Source organism: Bufo bufo, chromosome 1 (genome assembly GCF_905171765.1).
Source record: "Bufo bufo chromosome 1, aBufBuf1.1, whole genome shotgun sequence".
Lineage (NCBI taxonomy): Eukaryota > Metazoa > Chordata > Amphibia > Anura > Bufonidae > Bufo > Bufo bufo.
Genome location: NC_053389.1, coordinates 719,575,353 through 719,590,709, shown reverse-complemented (window position 1 = coordinate 719,590,709; position 15,357 = coordinate 719,575,353). Strand labels below are relative to the sequence as shown.

General features: G+C 46.7%; 1 protein-coding gene across 1 annotated transcript in view; it reads right to left on the bottom strand.

The window, feature by feature from the left end:
- IQCH (IQ motif containing H) overlaps positions 1-15,357 on the bottom strand; it is a 141,165-nt gene that overhangs the window by 124,143 nt on the left and 1,665 nt on the right. The window contains exons 2-4 of the mRNA XM_040414305.1: positions 7,560-7,679; positions 5,239-5,333; positions 2,180-2,285 (exon numbers count right to left, since the gene is read on the bottom strand). Of these exons, the coding sequence (XP_040270239.1) occupies positions 2,180-2,285; positions 5,239-5,333; positions 7,560-7,679 (321 nt within the window). The remainder of the gene's footprint in view (positions 1-2,179; positions 2,286-5,238; positions 5,334-7,559; positions 7,680-15,357) is intronic.

Here is a 15,357-nt window from a genome sequence, read left to right as displayed (position 1 = left end):
CTTTGTGCCTCCATAAGATCATATAAAACCTTTGGGGGGCAAATTAGTATTAGGGTCCATTCACACGTCCGTGGTGTATTGCTGATCCGCAATACACCCGGCCGGCACCCCCATAGAACTGCCTATTCTTGTCCGCAATTGCGGACAAGAATAGAACATGATTGAGCAGATAGGTTAAAGTGGTAGGGGGCACGCATGTGTGATGCAATGTTTTATCCATCATTTTGTTCTTAGGCTACTTTCACACCTGCGTTTAGGTGCGGATCCATCTGGTATCTGCACAGACGGATCCGCAACTATAATGTAAACGCTGGTATCCGTTCAGAACGGATCCGTCTGCATTATTCTGTCCAAAAAAAGTCTAAGTGTAAGTCAAACGGATCCGTCCTGACTTACATTGAAAGTCAATGGGGGACGGATCCGTTTAAAATTGCACCATATTGTGTCAATGTAAAGGATCCGTCCCCATTGACTTACATTGTAAGTCAGGACGGATCCGTTTGGCTCCGCATCGCCAGGCGGACACCAAACGCTGCAAGCAGCGTTTGGTGTCCGCCTCCAGAGCGGAATGGAGGCGGAACGGAGCCAAACTGATGCATTCTGAACGGATCCTTATCCATTCAGAATGCATTGGGGCTGAACTGATCCGTTTTGGGCCGCTTGTGAGAGCCTTGAAACGGATCTCAAAGGCGGACCCAGAAACGCCAGTGTGAATTAATGATTGTTTTATAGTGGTCCACTGAGGAAGGGGTCATTCAGAGAACCCCGAAACGCGTATGGTTAAATACCCTGTACCGGCATGCTGGAAAAATAGCTCCCCTGGACTGCTGAAACTGAATAGCTGTGAAGAGCGACGAACACCGGAGGAATCCAAACAAAGCCACAGACATAATTTTCGTGAGCGGATATCCAGGTGACACCGTGCCCACAGCATATCCCTTCAGGTCCGGACGTAGGATAAGGACACACTGGCCAGGTAAAACTAAGCAACACAGTTGCTCAATTCGGTGGGACGCCACCGCTATGCAATTTGTTATTACCGATCCAAGACCAAAGCGTGGTCACAAGACTTTGTTATAAAGTACGGCATTGCGTTTTCTTCTGGATACAACGACTTCAGTATTTAACAACCAAGCCGCATTCGTCATTTTAGAATATATGCCCACTGCCGCTGCTATTTGATTAATGTATTGATTTTCAGTGTATATGCCGATTATTGCTGCTATTAGTGGGTTAAAGTGTTTTATGGATTTTATTGTTACATTTTATTGTTATATTTTATTGTTATTGTGGGAATAAATATTCTGATCAATTTACTCTATATTTGAGTGCCTGGTTTATCTTTTATATATTTTGCAAGAATAGAACATGTTCAATTTTTTTTTAAGGAGCTGTGGACCGGAAGATCGGGGCCGCACTCCGGAAATGCAGATGCGGACAGCACACTGTGTGCTGTCCGCATCTCTTCCGGCCCCATAGAGAATGAACGGGTCCGGATTCGTTCCCCAAGTTGCGGGACGGATCCGGACCCATTCTACGGACGTGTGAATGGATCCTTACATTTCTTTTTACAGCTGATTTGTTCTGACATACCAGCCCTAGTTACAGGGGGGATACAGCCTCCAGACCCTCACTGTAGAGCTGATCTGGGTCAGCAGCTTGTACAGTTACCCAGCCCCCAGTGATCATACGATCGTTAGGACCAGAGCTGGAAGGGGCATTGCTTCCTTGAGTTCATGGTTTTAATTTCCATGTTTGTGTAGCAAGTTTGTCAGAATTGAACTTCATAGCAATAATATCTACAGGGAGAGCGTGTGGAGCATGAACTCCATTACCCCACTACATATTGTCAACATATACTTTGGGTATTTGGGACTTTGGGTATGGTTGGACGGAGTGGCCGGCTGCCTGCAGCCACTGGTGGGCGTGGCTTGGCGGCAGAGAATGTTAGTTTAGGAGGGAGGTGGGTGGAGAAAGAGGCATTTTTCTATGATAAGATATATTACAACATTTCTTACATTCACCTGTACTACTGATTTTTGCAAACTTTGTTGTTTGTAATTTAAGAGTCCTCTGTGTTTTGGGGTTACACCGGAGGCGCCATATTTATAATTATTCTTGATAATAGATCAACCACAAACATATGATTCACGCGGCTTGAATGGATTGCTAGACTCACCTGCTGTCCCGGTGATGTATGTCTTGCTGAAGCATTTGCTCTAGTATCTTGTACATCTGGCACAAGTGGTTTCTGGTTGAGTTTTGCAGCTTCAAATTGAGGAGCCCTACGTAATAAATGAGCGCCATTTCTGTGTTATCCGATGTGACATTACATTACTTATCTCTTGCTGGACCTGTACCAGGACATGAGGGCAAAAAAAACGGATGGGATCCGTACGCCATCCGTTTTTTTTTTGCAGATCCATTGTAACAATGCCTAAAACGGACAATAATAGGACATGTTCTATTTTTTTGGCGGATCTACGGAACGGACATACTGATGCGGACAGCACACGGTGTGCTGTCCGCATTTTTAGCGGACCCATTAAAATGAATGGGTCCGCATCCTATCCGCAAAAAAAACCAAAACGGAACAGACACGGAAACAAACAACGTTCGTGTGCATGTAGCTAATTTAGGCTACATGCACACGAACGTATTTAGTTTCCGTGTCCGTTCCGTTTTGTTTTGCGGATAGGATGCGGACCCATTCATTTTAATGGGTCCGCTAAAAATGCGGACAGCACACCGTGTGCTGTCCACATCAGTATGTCCGTTCCGTAGCCCTGCAAAAAAAAAATAGAACACATCCTATTCTTGTCCGTTTAAGGCATGGTCACAATGGATCCGCAAAAAAAAAAAAAAAAAAAAAAGGATGGCATAAGGATGTCCTCCGTTTTTTTTTTGCGAACTGCAAAACACATACGGTCGTGTGCATGTAGCCTTAAAGGGAACCTGTCACCAGGATTTTGTGTATAGAGCTGAGGACATGGGTTGCTAGATGGCCGCTAGCACATCTGCAATACCCAGTCCATATAGCTCTGTGTGCTTTTATTGTGTATAAAAACCGATTTGATACATATGCAAATTAACCTGAGATGAGTCAGAGCTTGAAAATATGACTCTTCTCTGGTCACACAAGCAAGATATGACTCTTATGTTAATTTGCATATGTATCAAATCGGTTTTTTTACACAATAAAAGCACACAGAGCTATGGGACTGGGTATTGCAGATGTGCTAGCGGTGATCTAGCAACCCATGTCCTCAGCTCTATACCCAAAATCCAGGTGACAGGTTCCCTTTAAGGTGAACATCTCCTAGAAATGAAATAAAACTAGAGAAGCAGTAATGCGGGACGGGGTGCATGTGGTTCTCATTCACAAAGTCAATGATTTTGCATGAATAAATATCCAATATAAAGAATGAAGGTTTTTTGCTGGGGGAGGCGGAGGTGTTATAATTAAAGAACACATACTCATTGGTTAGAGATCATTCAGATAAGTGATTTTCACGTTCAAGAGCTGTGTGAGTGTAGAACAGATATCGCACGGACTTGGCACAATAAAGTCAGTCACACATGCAATTTTCATCATGGACCAATTCAGTGGGTTTTTTGACAGATGTAAAAAATAGAGGACATATTGGTACCAAAGGGACAAACGGAACTCAGTTCAAGCCAAAATGGATTCAGCACGGATGGAAAATTGACAGTTTTTAGTGGGCAAAGTCTTACATCATTCGTCTGAATGGGTCCTTAAACTGCCCTGCTGTCCCAGCAGCACGGTTCTGGTCCTCGCCTCCAATCTGTGTTTACTTGCCTGCAGCGATGATGTCGCCATTTTCCCCATGTGACTTCTGCAGCCAGTCGCTGGCCTCAGTGGTCAGTATACTGCTGAGGTCAGTGACTGGCTGCAGTGGTTCTGTGGGGGGCTGGAGGACTTGGGGGGCACAGAGCGACGCCTGCGAATGGGTCGCAGGGTCCTAGTCGGGCAGACTAGAGAGCCCAGCTTCCCCAAGGGACTTTTTATTTGCACAGCCTAGGGGCTGGAGGACTACAAGGTGGGAAAAGCCGCATGTGAACGGGCCTTAGAGGTGAGTCAGGTTATTTTTAGTTAGAGCCCGGCCGGGCAGGTGTTTATTTTGTATCATTTATGTCTGTTTTGCTGAGCTGCCAAATAAAGCAATGTTTGGCCCCTAATCCTGCGGTGGATGAAGATCATTGTGTGAATGACCCCCGGATAAGAGCTAATCCCCCACAGCCTCTAAAAACTGGGCTCCCCACAATGCTGAAAACAAATGGGCCTTGGCACTGGTTTTCATGAATGCTAACCATTAAACACAATGGGTGATGCAGTGATTAATCTCCCTTTACCATCACTCCATCACCTTCCATGGAGAAGGGAAAATGGAGGCTGCGTCAGTATGATCCACTGACAAAGGAGACTGGTAACGCTCAGTTTCATTTTATTTATATATTTCCAGGAGTAATAACGGAGGAATGCCAGAAGAAAAGATGCCTCAGAATGGTTATTTCATGTGCAATACGGGCATGTCAAGAGAACTTAATAAGTCCTCCCCTATTCATATGGGTCAGGGGTCCAACTACTGGAAGCCCCACCAATCATGAGGATGGGGGTCCATCATCACCCTGTATGACTGCGTGTCGCCACTCCATTAATCTCTATACAGCCATCTTCTGCAGTCTCATACAATTTGAACAGAATGATTATACACCTGCTCATCCCCCGCACCGTTCAGATGGGGGACACAGGACTGGTGGGGGGTGCAGTGGATAGACCCCCACAGATGTAATAGTTCTCCTCTATACAGGTCATAGATGATAACTTCTTGAAGCCAGAATACCTTTTAACTGCCACAATACTACCACTACTGATTGCAAACAGTTTGAGGGGGGGGGGGGGGCACTGTTTTGTACTCTGAACTCCAGCCACTGATGGCAGAGGAAAGAAGGATTAGACCTGTTGGATTTCAACATGCCTGATCCTTTTGTTCCCTGAGAGATCAGCCACGTCTGACAGCAGCTTTCTCCCATTCACAACACATGCATGCTCGGCCAAGCATTTCTGTGTGTGGGGGGACTGGGAAGAGATGGCGCTCAGCGGATTGCTTGTTAGGCAGCTTTAGGTTTTGTTCCCCAGTAATTAGATCCAGTTCGGCAGCGGCTAGGGAGGATCATACCAGCATCTATGTGCCTATGAGGGGAGGGAGCACTCACCATTTATAGACATGTGGTGGATACTTCTCCTTGTTGTCCTGCACAATGGTCATTGGGCTGCAGCTGACGTAATTCAGGTAGTCCTGGGTGTGCTTCTGTCAGACAACATAGTAAAGGTGGATTTAGTTGTATCCCAGGCCTTAAAGGGCATCTGTCAGCAGTTTTGTACCTATGACACTGGCTGACCTGTTACATGTGCACTTGGCAGCTGAAGGCATCTGTGTTGGTCCCATGTTCATATGTGAGCGCATTGCTGAGAGAAATGACTTTTTAATATATGCAAATGAGCGTTTAGGAGCAACAGGGGCGTCGCTGTTACACCTAGAGGCTCAGCTCTCTCTGCAACTGCTGCGCCCTCTGCACTTTGATTGACAGGGTCAGGCAGTGTAAAAGTGATCACACCACGCCTGGCCCTGACTTCCGCTAAAGTCTCGTGCTGCTTTGTGTGCTAAGCCTCTAGGTGTAATGGCAACGCCCCCATTGCTCTTAGTGGCTCATTTGCATATATTAAAACTTTTTTTTTTCTTTCCAGTAATGCGGACACATATTAACATGTGACCAACAAAGATGTCTCCAGCTGCCAAGTGCACAGGTAACAGGTCAGCCAGTGTCATAGGTACAAATCTGCTGACAGATGCCCTTTAACAATATTATTTCTTGTAAATATAATAAATTAGTAATTAACGCTCGTCCACTCTATCACGAGAAGATGTGCCGTTTCATTTCTTCCCAGTTTTCAGGACCTCTGGTGCAGGCAGTGAATAGAGCAGTTATTGTTTGTACTGAGAATCTGATCTGAGCACCTTCCGCTCATATACTATCGGGAGGCACGGCCCTGACACACTGAAACAAGCTCTGCATCTGTGTGAGCAGCATCTTTTCAGGACAGGTTTTCCTAGAGGTCTGGAAATACACATGCAACTTTTGATGCAGTTTTTTTAAGGCCAACATGAAAAATGGAACCTGGGGGTAATTCAAGTCTTTCCTTCATATTTCTCATTCTGGTTGAATCGGATCTGGACTTTGGCTCAAAAACTGCATGTGTTATTCCAGCCTTAAAGGCAGTAATCGGGAAATTCCCCGTAAAACCAGTCACAATACCTCGTAGTGCACCCTTGCTTCTCCTGCTTCCTCTGCCAGTGCCCTCCCTCTCCTTCCTGACTTCTAGGACCAGGTGAGATCACTATGAAGGACCCTGGCACTGTCAATCAAGAAGGATAAGGAGGGAGCAATGGTGCACAGAGTGAATTGGGCCCACCCTCAGTGCACCTAACTGCTCATTTGTAGACATGCCCCCGTTGTCTGATAGGTGCGGGTCCCATCTCTAGGATTCGCACCTACACCGAGAACGGAGTGGGGAAGGTGGCAGAGGGTGCACTGCACATGTACAGCCGCCCTCCATTCATTTCTATGGGGCAGCCGAAAATAGCTAAGTGCTGGCTCAGCTATTTTTGACGGCCCCATAAAAATGAATGGGATCGGTGGCTGGGAAAAACGCTTGGCGGTGGCTGGACCCCGGGGTCCTCCAGCCACCACTCTCCCCGCTCCGTTCTCGGCATAGGTGTGGGTTCCAGGGACCTGCACCTATCAGACAATGGGGGCATATACTAGTGAATGTGATATGCCCATATTGTCTGTGATGGGAATACCCCTTTAAGGTAGGTCATCAATGCTACAGTGGTTGGAGTCGTACTCTCACCGATCAGCTGCTTGATGAGACTGTGGCACTCCGGTGATCTCTGCAGCCTCTACATATTTTATAAGCTCCGTACAATTAGCACACCATACACACAGTAGTACGTGTGCTGGGTACTGCAGCATTGTCACATCCACTTGCAAGAAGGGGTGCTGCAATACCCGACACAGGCGCTATGACACGTAGGGTGTGCTGGGTGTACGGAGCACTGTAATACATCCAGAGGCTGCAGAGATCACCTGAGTGCCACAGTCACATGAAACAGCTGGGAGTGCCTCAAGTTGGACCCCTACCAGTTTAAGGGCTCATGCACACGACCGTGCTGTTCTTTGCGGTCCGGAACAGAAGGCCCATTATAGAAATGCCTATTCTTGTCCGCAAAATGGACAAGAATAGGACAGGACTCATAATTTTTGCGGACCCACGGAACGGAGCATCTTTTGCGGACCCATTAAAATGAATGGTTCCGTATACGGAACGCCTAAAAAACGTTTGTGTGCATGAGCCCTAATACTGATGGCGTGCTCTAAAGATAAGTCCTCAATATAAAAATCCTGGACAACTGTTTTAATTCATGGACAGATTTAAGTCCAGTAAAACCAGTAAGATTTCATGATTGTTTTACCTTTAATCCCAGTTCGGTCCTTTGAATAGCAGTCTCCAGGTGCTGCACATCCACAGTAACGCCATTCTCTTGACTTGTGCGCACCAGTTTCTTCTTTAAGTGTTCCAAGTCATTCTGAACCTGTACACACAAGAACCAGCTTTATCAGATGTGGGCCATCTAGATTTTCATATTGCAGCAGCAGATATGATAACAGATACCTAGACCTATTGCAAACTATACAAAGTTAGCTATAGATATTTTTTTCTCACATGACTACAAATATAAAGTATTATTACTGAGTGTCAGCAAATCCTATATTAATGTGTCTATATAATATAAAGTCATAATAGTATTACATATTTTTTAGATATACTGATCAGCCATAATATTAAAACCATAATATGATAGAAAACAGAGGGTGGTTATTAGTGGTACACACTCAGATTGGGTCACTGTCACTAGTGGGGTACCTCAGGGGTCAGTATTGGGCCCTATTCTCTTCAATATATTTATTAATGATCTTGTAGAAGGCTTGCACAGTAAAATATCAATTTTCGCAGATGACACTAAACTGTGTAAAGTAATTAACACTGAAGAGGACAGTATACTGCTACAGAGGGATCTGGATAGATTGGAGGCTTGGGCAGATAAGTGGCAGATGAGGTTTAACACTGACAAATGTAAAGTTATGCACATGGGAAGGAATAATGCAAGTCACCCGTACATACTAAATGGTAAAACACTCGGTAACACTGACATGGAAAAAGATCTAGGAATTTTAATAACCAGCAAACTAAGCTGCAAGAACCAGTCAGGCAGCTGCTGCCAAGGCCAATAATATAATGGGTTGCATCAGAAGGGGCATAGATGCCCGTGATAAGAACATAGTCCTACCACTTTACAAATCGTTAGTCAGACCACACATGGAGAACTGTGTACAGTTCTGGGCTCCTGTAAACGAGGCAGACATAGCAGAGCTGGAGAGGGTCCAGAGGAGGGCAACTAAAGTAATAACTGGAATGGGGCAACTATAGTACCCTGAAAGATTATCAAAATTAGGGTTATTCACCTTAGAAAAAAGACGACTGAGGGGAGATCTAATTACTATGTATAAATATATCAGGGGTCAGTACAGAGATCTATCCCATCATCTATTTATCCCCAGGACTGTGACGAGGGGACATCCTCTGCGTCTGGAGGAAAGAAGGTTTGTACACAAACATAGAAAAGGATTCTTTACGGTAAGAGCAGTGAGACTATGGAGCTCTCTGCCTGAGGAGGTGGTGATGGTGAGTACAATAAAGGAATTCAAGAGGGGCCTGGATGTATTTCTGGAGTGTAATAATACACTGCTCAAAAAAATAAAGGGAACACAAAAATAAAACATCCTAGATCTGAGTTAATTAAATATTCTTCTGAAATACTTTGTTCTTTACATACAGGGAGTGCAGAATTATTATGCAAGTTGTATTTTTGAGGATTAATTTTTTTTTAACAACCATGTTCTCAATGAACCCAAAAAACTCATTAATATCAAAGCTGAATATTTTTGGAAGTAGTTTTTAGTTTGTTTTTAGTTTTAGCTATTTTAGGGGGATATCTGTGTGTGCAGGTGACTATTACTGTGCATAATTATTAGGCAACTTAACAAAAAACAAATATATACCCATTTCAATTATTTATTTTTACCAGTGAAACCAATATAACATCTCAACATTCACAAATATACATTTCTGACATTCAAAAACAAAACAAAAACAAATCAGTGACCAATATAGCCACCTTTCTTTGCAAGGACACTCAAAAGCCTGCCATCCATGGATTCTGTCAGTGTTTTGATCTGTTCACCATCAACATTGCGTGCAGCAGCAACCACAGCCTCCCAGACACTGTTCAGAGAGGTGTACTGTTTTCCCTCCTTGTAAATCTCACATTTGATGATGGACCACAGGTTCTCAATGGGGTTCAGATCAGGTGAACAAGGAGGCCATGTCATTAGATTTTCTTCTTTTATACCCTTTCTTGCCAGCCACACTGTGGAGTACTTGGACGCGTGTGATGGAGCATTGTCCTGCATGAAAATCATGTTTTTCTTGAAGGATGCAGACTTCTTCCTGTACCACTGCTTGAAGAAGGTGTCTTCCAGAAACTGGCAGTAGGACTGGGAGTTGAGCTTGACTCCCTCCTCAACCCGAAAAGGCCCCACAAGCTCATCTTTGATGATACCAGCCCAAACCAGTACTCCACCTCCACCTTGCTGGCGTCTGAGTCGGACTGGAGCTCTCTGCCCTTTACCAATCCAGCCACGGGCCCATCCATCTGGCCCATCAAGACATACTCTCATTTCATCAGTCCATAAAACCTTAGAAAAATCAGTCTTGAGATATTTCTTGGCCCAGTCTTGACGTTTCAGCTTGTGTGTCTTGTTCAGTGGTGGTCGTCTTTCAGCCTTTCTTACCATGGCCATGTCTCTGAGTATTGCACACCTTGTGCTTTTGGGCACTCCAGTGATGTTGCAGCTCTGAAATATGGCCAAACTGGTGGCAAGTGGCATCTTGGCAGCTGCACGCTTGACTTTTCTCAGTTCATGGGCAGTTATTTTGCGCCTTGGTTTTTCCACACGCTTCTTGCGACCCTGTTGACTATTTTGAATGAAACGCTTGATTGTTCGATGATCACGCTTCAGAAGCTTTGCAATTTTAAGAGTGCTGCATCCCTCTGCAAGATATCTCACTATTTTTGACTTTTCTGAGCCTGTCAAGTCCTTCTTTTGACCCATTTTGCCAAAGGAAAGGAAGTTGCCTAATAATTATGCACACCTGATATAGGGTGTTGATGTCATTAGACCACACCCCTTCTCATTACAAAGATGCACATCACCTAATATGCTTAATTGGTAGTAGGCTTTCGAGCCTATACAGCTTGGAGTAAGACAACATGCATAAAGAGGATGATGTGGTCAAAATACTCATTTGCCTAATAATTCTGTACAGGGTGTAGTTGAATGTGCTGACAACAAAATCACACAAAAATTAAAAAATGGAAATCAAATTTTTCAATCCATGGAGGTCTAGATTTGGAGTCACACTCAAAATTAAAGTGGAAAAACACACTACAGGCTGATCCAACTTTGATGTAATGTCCTTAAAACAAGTCAAAATGAGGCTCAGTAGTGTGTGTGGCCTCCACGTGCCTGTATGACCTCCCTACAACGCCTGTGCATCCTCCTGAGGAGGTGGCGGACGGTCTCCTGAGGGATCTCCTCCCAGACCTGGACTAAAGCATCTGCCAACTCCTGGACAGTCTGTGGTGCAACGTGACATTGGTGGATAGAGCGAGACATTATGTCCCAGATGTGCTCAATTGGATTCAGGTCTGGGGAACGGGCGGGCCAGTCCATAGCATCAATGCCTTCGTCTTGCAGGAACTGCTGACACACTCCAGCCACATGAGGTCTAGCATTGTCTTGCATTAGGAGGAACCCAGGGCCAACCGCACCAGCATATGGTCTGACAAGGGGTCTGAGGATCTCATCTCGGTACCTAATGGCAGTCAGGCTACCTCTGGCGAGCACATGGAGGGCTGTGCGGCCCTCTAAAGAAATGCCACCCCACACCATTACTGACCCAATGCCAAACCGGTCATGCTGGAGGATGTTGCAGGCAGCAGAACGTTCTCCACGGCGTCTCCAGACTCTGTCACATGTGCTCAGTGTGAACCTGCTTTCATCTGTGAAGAGCACAGGGCGCCAGTTGCGAATTTGCCAATCTTGGTGTTCTCTGGCAAATGCCAAACCTCTTGCACGGTTGGGCTGTAAGCACAACCCCCACCTGTGGACGTCGGGCCCTCATATCACCCTCATGGAGTCTGCTTCTGACCGCTTGAGCAGACACATGCACATTTGTGGCCTGCTGGAGGTCATTTTGCAGGGCTCTGGCAGTGCTCCTCCTGTTCCTCCTTGCACAAAGGCAGAGGTAGCGGTCTTGCTGCTGGGTTGTTGCCCTCCTACGGCCTCCTCCACGTCTCCTGATGTAATGGCCTGTCTCCTGGTAGCGCCTCTAAAGTGGGGAAAATTGGCTTCTACCTCACAGGGTTTTTTCGCCTTCCTCTGGATCAACTTGCGGGATAAGGCCTCATGCACACGACAGTATTTTTTCACGGTCCGCAAAATGGGGTTCCGTTGGTCCGTGACAGTTTTTTCATCCGTGGGTCTTCCTTGATTTTTGGAGGATCCGCGGACATGAAAAAAAAGTCGTTTTGGTGTCCGCCTGGCCGTGCGGAGCCAAACGGATCCGTCCTGACTTACAATGCAAGTCAATGTGGACGGATCCGTTTGACGTTGACACAATATGGTGCAATTGCAAACGGATCCGTCCCCCATTGACTTTCAATGTAAAGTCAGGAGTTAATATACCATCGGATCTGAGTTTTCTCCAATCCGATGGTATATTTTAACTTGAAGCGTCCCCATCACCATGGGAACGCCTCTATGTTAAAATATACCATCGGATTTGAGTTACATCGTGAAAACTCATATCCGACAGTATATTCTAACACAGAGGCGTTCCCATGGTGATGGGGACGCTTCAAGTTAGAATATACTACGAACTGTGTACATGACTGCCCCCTGCTGCCTGGCAGCACCCAATCTCTTACAGGGGGCTGTGATCAGCACAATTAACCCCTCAGGTGCCGCACCTGAAGGGGTTAATTGTGCGCATCATAGCCCCCTGTAAGAGATCAGGGGCTGCCAGGCAGCAGGGGGCAGACCCCCCTCCCTCCCCAGTTTTAATTTCATTGGTGGCCAGTGCGGCTCCCCCCGGCACCCCCTCCCCTCTATTGTATTAATATCATTGGTAGCCAGTGTGCGGCCCCCCCTCCCTCCCTCTATTGTATTATCATTGGTGGCCAGTGTGCGCCCCCCCCCCCCCCGTTCCCCCCTCTATTGTATTAATATCATTAGTGGCCAGTGTGCGGCCTCCCCTCCCCCCCCCGATCATTGGTGGCAGCGGAGAGTTCCGATCGGAGTCCCAGTTTAATCGCTGGGGCTCCGATCGGTAACCATGGCAACCAGGACGCTACTGCAGTCGTGGTTGCTATGGTTACTTAGCAATATTAGAAGCATCATACTTACCTGCTGCGCTGTCTGTGACCGGCCGGGAGCTCCTCCTACTGGTAAGTGACAGGTCTGTGCGGCGCATTGCTTAATTATCTGTCACTTACCAGTAGGAGGAGCTCCCGGCCGGTCACAGACAGCGCAGCAGGTAAGTATGATGCTTCTAATATTGCTAAGTAACCAATGATCGGGGGGGAGAGAGGGGAGGCCGCACACTGGCCACCAATGATATTAATACAATAGAGGGGGGCCAGGGGGGGGCGCACACTGGCCACCAATGATAATACAATGGAGGGAGGGGGGGCCAGGGGGGGGCCGCACACTGGCCACCAATGATATTAATACAATAGAGGGAGGGGGTGCCGGGGGGGGGGGGCCGCACTGGCCACCAATTAAATTAAAACTGGGGAGGGAGGGGGGTCTGCTGCCTGGCAGCCCCTGATCTCTTACAGGGGGCTCTGATACGCACAATTAACCCCTTTAGTTGCAGCACCTGAGGGGTTAATTGTGCGGATCACAGCCCCCTGTAAGAGATCGGATGCTGCCAGGCAGCAGGGGGCAGTCATGTACACAGTTCGTAGTATATTCTAACTAGAAGCGTCCCCATCACTATGGGAACGCCTCTGTGTTAGAATATACTGTCGGATTTAAATTATTACGAAGTGAAAACTCGGCTCTGAAAAAGCTTTTATGCAGACGGATCTTCGGATCAGTCTGTATGAAAGTAGCCTACGGACACGGATCACGGACACGGATGCCAATCTTGTGTACATCCGTGTTTTTTCACGGACCCATTGACTTGAATGGGTCCGTGAACCGCTGCCCGTGAAAAAAATAGGACAGGTCATATTTTTTTGACTGACAGGATACACGGATCACAGAGGCGGATGACAAACGGTGCATTTTCCGAGTTTTCAACGGACCCATTGAAAGTTAATGGGTCCGCAGAAAATCACGGAAAACGGAACAACGGCCACGGATGCACACAACGGTCGTGTGCATGAGGCCTAACAGGCCAAACTGGATGGACAAATGTCTTTTTTCGGCCTTATGTACTATGTTACTAATATTGTGTATTTCCCCTTCGTGCCACCATCAGCCATGACATTAAATCCAGGTGACTGTCCCGGTCTCGTGCTCCTGCGTAGACATACCATTGCTGGACCAGTAAATAAGGAGCAGTTAGGGACGGGGCAGGGGGGATACCGCTGCCATGATGAGGGTACTTGGTCTGTACAATGTTTAGGTAGGTGGTATGTGACAAGGTAAGGCCGAGTTCACGTCACCGTTTAGTTTTCCGTTCTTCTGATCTGTCAGAAGAACAGAAACATTTTAAAAGATGGCTCCTTTATTTTGAGCGTCCGCTGTCCACAATTTGCATCCGTTTTTCTCTCAGAGATCTGTTATTTTACATGGGAGAAAAAGTCCTGTAGGGTGCTCAAAATAAAGGATTGTTTTGTCTTGTTTTTTTACATTTTTTTTTCTGTTCTTCTTATGGATACGAAGAACGGAAAACTAAACACCAGGATCCAAGATTTCCCAGCAGATCACTGCCCAGAGCAGCACACTGCCTCCGCCGGCCTGATCCTTCCCAAGGAGCACCCTGGTGATATCTCTTCCCCAGGCACCCACACCCAGCCATCCAGGTGCTGTCCATGAAAACGTGTCTCCTCAGACCAAGCCACCTTCCCGCATTGCTCCATGGTCCAGTTCTGACACTCATCTGCTCATGGACGGTGCTTTTGGCAGGAGAACAAGGAGCAGCATGAGCAATCGGACTGCTCGGCAGTACACAGCCCCATACGCCGCTAGCTGCCATGTAGATCTGTGTGCTCCAGTTCTTCTGTCTAGTCTTCATTGCCCATGGCTGTCCACCACCTTGCCTAAAGTTCACCGCTTGTCCTTCCTGGGGCTTGCACTTTTGGTAGGCACTAACCACCGCACACCAGGAATACACCACAAGACCTGCCATTCTGGAGACTCCGTGACCCAGTCATCTAACACAATCCGGTCCTTGTCAGAGGCCCTCAGATACTTACGACTGCCCATTTTTCTGCTTCTAACGCTTCAATTTCAAGAACCGCCTGTTCTTTTGCTAATATAGGTCCAGTGCGGAACGGAGGCACGGAAGCAGTACTCCTGCGGGGTTCCTGTCCGTGCCTCCACACCTCAAAAAAATAGAACACGTTCTATTATTTTTGTGGTGCGGACGAATCACGGACCCATTCAAGTTGACTGGGTCTGGATCCGTCTGCGGAATCCGCACAGATGTTTCCCGTGCAATGGGGACCTCAAATTGCACTTTCCAATGCACGGAACGGCCGACCAATGGCCGTCTGCATGAGCCCTTATTAGGATGCCTTCACACGCGGCAGATTTTGTTGCAGACAATTCTGCAAATGAAAATCAGCTCCATTCACCTCAATGGGGTCTGCAGAAATCCATGGGCTTCCCATCAAACGGCCTCATTCAGATGAATGGAACTGATTTTCAGTGGCAGAAATTTCCGCAACAAAATCTGCCGTGTGTGAAGACGCCCTAAGGGCTGTTTCACACGAGCGAGTCCATTGCGGGAATCGCGCTCCGTGTGTGAGTGTGATCCTCCGCTCTGGACTTGCAGGAGCGCACGGCATTATCATGATTTATAATGCTATGTGTCTCTGCTTGACCTTATTTCTACAGAATCATACTGACAGCTTT